Source organism: Pundamilia nyererei, unplaced genomic scaffold (assembly GCF_000239375.1).
Source record: "Pundamilia nyererei isolate P.nyererei 1_Seehausen unplaced genomic scaffold, PunNye1.0 scaffold00044, whole genome shotgun sequence".
NCBI lineage: Eukaryota > Metazoa > Chordata > Actinopteri > Cichliformes > Cichlidae > Pundamilia > Pundamilia nyererei.
The window spans coordinates 149949-152602 of record NW_005187445.1 but is presented as its reverse complement, the minus strand read 5'-3'; the positions used below and the strand labels follow the sequence as shown (position 1 = coordinate 152602).

Genomic DNA, 2654 nt, shown 5'->3' with positions numbered 1-2654 from the left:
GATGTGCTTCACCAGCACACAGAAACAGACCTTGGTGGGCGGCAGAAACAAATTTACTGTAAAATAACTAGAGAGCAAACTTCAGTACCTAAATGCCTTTAAAGCTTTACACATTGATCAGTGCTTTGAATTTTGAACATTTCTAATCATGCAACCTCTAATGAAGCATTTATTATATATTAATTAAGAATGGTTGCATCTCATGCACTGGAATGTAGTAGATTTAGTTCAGTACTACACCTTGTACTTTGAATGCTTCTGTGTGATGCTACTTTACAGTTAAGATAAGTACAAATAAAATAAAACAAAAATAAATAGAGCAAAAGAAGTAAAGTGTTTTTTTTTACCCCACTTCCCCTTTACTAACAGTTATTAGTTTGGTTTTACATACAAGGCAAATCAGGAAATTAAAAACTTTAATATTTTTAGACTTAATGAATAATTTAAAGTGGTTTAAAGTAAATAAATACAACATTGCCATGCCACTTAATAAATTCTACTATTCCTACTAGCTACTACTGCTATTAACTGCTATTACATTAGATGTCATATTCCCATATGCTCCACCTTTTTGGTGACCACACTGTGTTTGTGAGTCTCCAGAGATCCCTTTTTCCTCTCTCTTGAGTCTCTCCTAACGTTTCCCCTTTAAGTGGAAATGACCGCAGTTTATTGAGTCCGTTTCACTGGAGAGGCTAGTGTAACTGTAAATGTTGCTGTCAGCTCCTCCCATCCAGCTATAAGAGCCCAGCTGACCAGGTAGTCTGTGTCCATCCCTGAATAGGCCCTGCAAAACGGACTTATGAGAAATTGGTGAGCTTTATTAGAGCCGTACGTTTTTGGTTGTACGTAACAGACTTTTGAGATGTAGGTAGGGACGGTCCCTGAGGTTGTTTTCCGACTGGTTGCACAGCGGATCTGGAGTAAGGACTGGTAACTTTTTCAATGATGACTTTTGCCATGCTGCGGCCTGTGGCGACGCACATGATCTACTCGGACTTCACTGTCACCTCCGAGGACGATGAGAACCGCAGCGAGAGCGATGGCAGTTCGGAGCAAAGTTACTGTAGCTCCACCGACAAACGAAGACGGATTTCCAGCAAACTGGAAGGAGACTCCGCGGTGGTCGTGAAACAGAGGAGCGCGGCTAACGCCAGGGAGAGAGGCAGGACGCAGAGTGTCAACACCGCTTTCACGGCTCTCCGGACTCTCATACCCACAGAGCCCGTGGACAGAAAGCTCTCCAAGATTGAAACTCTTCGACTGGCATCCAGCTACATTTCTCATCTGGCCAACGTGCTTCTGATTGGAGACGGTGGCGCAGATGGGCAGCCGTGCCTCGGCGGGGTCCATGCGCAAGGAGAGTTTGGGGAAAAGCAGCCGCGGACCATCTGCACCTTCTGTTTGAGCAACCAGAGAAAAGGGGTAAATGTTTTATATGTCAGAGCTCGATTTAAAATGCTTAGATTTAACTGCTGGGTTAAAAATGCCAACAATTTTATGTCAATAATCGTGCGCAATGAAATGCACCATGCCTATTACTTAGCAGTGCAGCTCATTTTTTAACCTATGTATTTTTTATGCTGATGTTTGTTCGCAGTATAACACAGTGTATTTCTTAACCATCACTTTAAATTCCTCACAAATAGTGTCTTTTTAATTCTGCAAGAAAACCAGAGCTACGCAAAACACTTAGTTGTTGATAGGAACTACATTTATTCACGTGACATCGCTTTTGTAAGCCTTTATGGCGCAGATTTTTTGTTTTTTGTTTTTTTGGAGTGCTTATATATGACCCAAGAATGTCTTTCTTTCCAGATCAAAGATGGAAAAGACTGTTTGAAAATGCGAGGGCTTGGTCCGCTGCGAATGACGCGCTGACTGAAGACCAGTGAATGACTGACAGCCTGAAAACCCTCAAAGACTTTCTCAGGGAAGAGTCGAAGCTGGTTTTGGAGAGCGTGCTCATCTACATGTACACATGCTGGATCAAATAATGGAACCAAAGAAAGGAATATTTATACTTGACTGGAAATTTACGCATAAGCCTTTCAAAGATGCAGTGCATTTTTTAAAAAAATGAAAAAAGTTGTGGATTATTTTTTGTTTGGTGTCTTTTTTGTTGGCAACATTTTAAATAAAATATATTTTATAAAACAAAAACAATTCCCGTCTTTAAAAGAAAAAAAACAACAACAACACATTTGACTCAAACAAAATGATTTGAATCATATCATAATGTAGTTCAGATTTCCTGCACTAAAGAGGAGATTAATGGAGTGTATATATCTGAGACCAACAATCTGTTGAGGTCTTCTATTTCACCACCCACTTTAAAAAAAAAAAGAGTACTTCCAATATACAATAAGCAGCTGCAGTTTGCAAAATTGCTGCTCTTTTCTAATAAACATTTGAAAACATTGACTCTAATAGCAAATTTGGAGGTATAAATGTTTTTTTATGTCTTTGCTGAAAGATGTCAGACATACAAACATTTCCACTGTTTACAGTGATGGTGCCAGTGTGTTGTTTATGAAGCCTTGCAGACCCACGGCAAAAGGTTCGGGGTTTCCAGTGTCACTGAGTGGTGTGTTTTTCCCAAAACTCATGATTGGTGTTTTTTTGAAGTCTGTTATCGATTAGTCACGGCAAAT

At 39.9% G+C, this 2654-nt stretch overlaps 1 protein-coding gene across 1 annotated transcript; it reads left to right on the top strand.

The window, feature by feature from the left end:
* Positions 1-736: 736 nt before the first annotated feature.
* On the top strand, positions 737-2090 carry tcf15 (transcription factor 15). Its single transcript, XM_005731579.1, has 2 exons — positions 737-1425; positions 1819-2090. Exons 1-2 carry the CDS (start codon positions 946-948, stop codon positions 1879-1881), a joined length of 543 nt encoding a protein of 180 aa, XP_005731636.1. The 5' UTR covers positions 737-945; the 3' UTR covers positions 1882-2090.
* Positions 2091-2654: the final 564 nt, after the last annotated feature.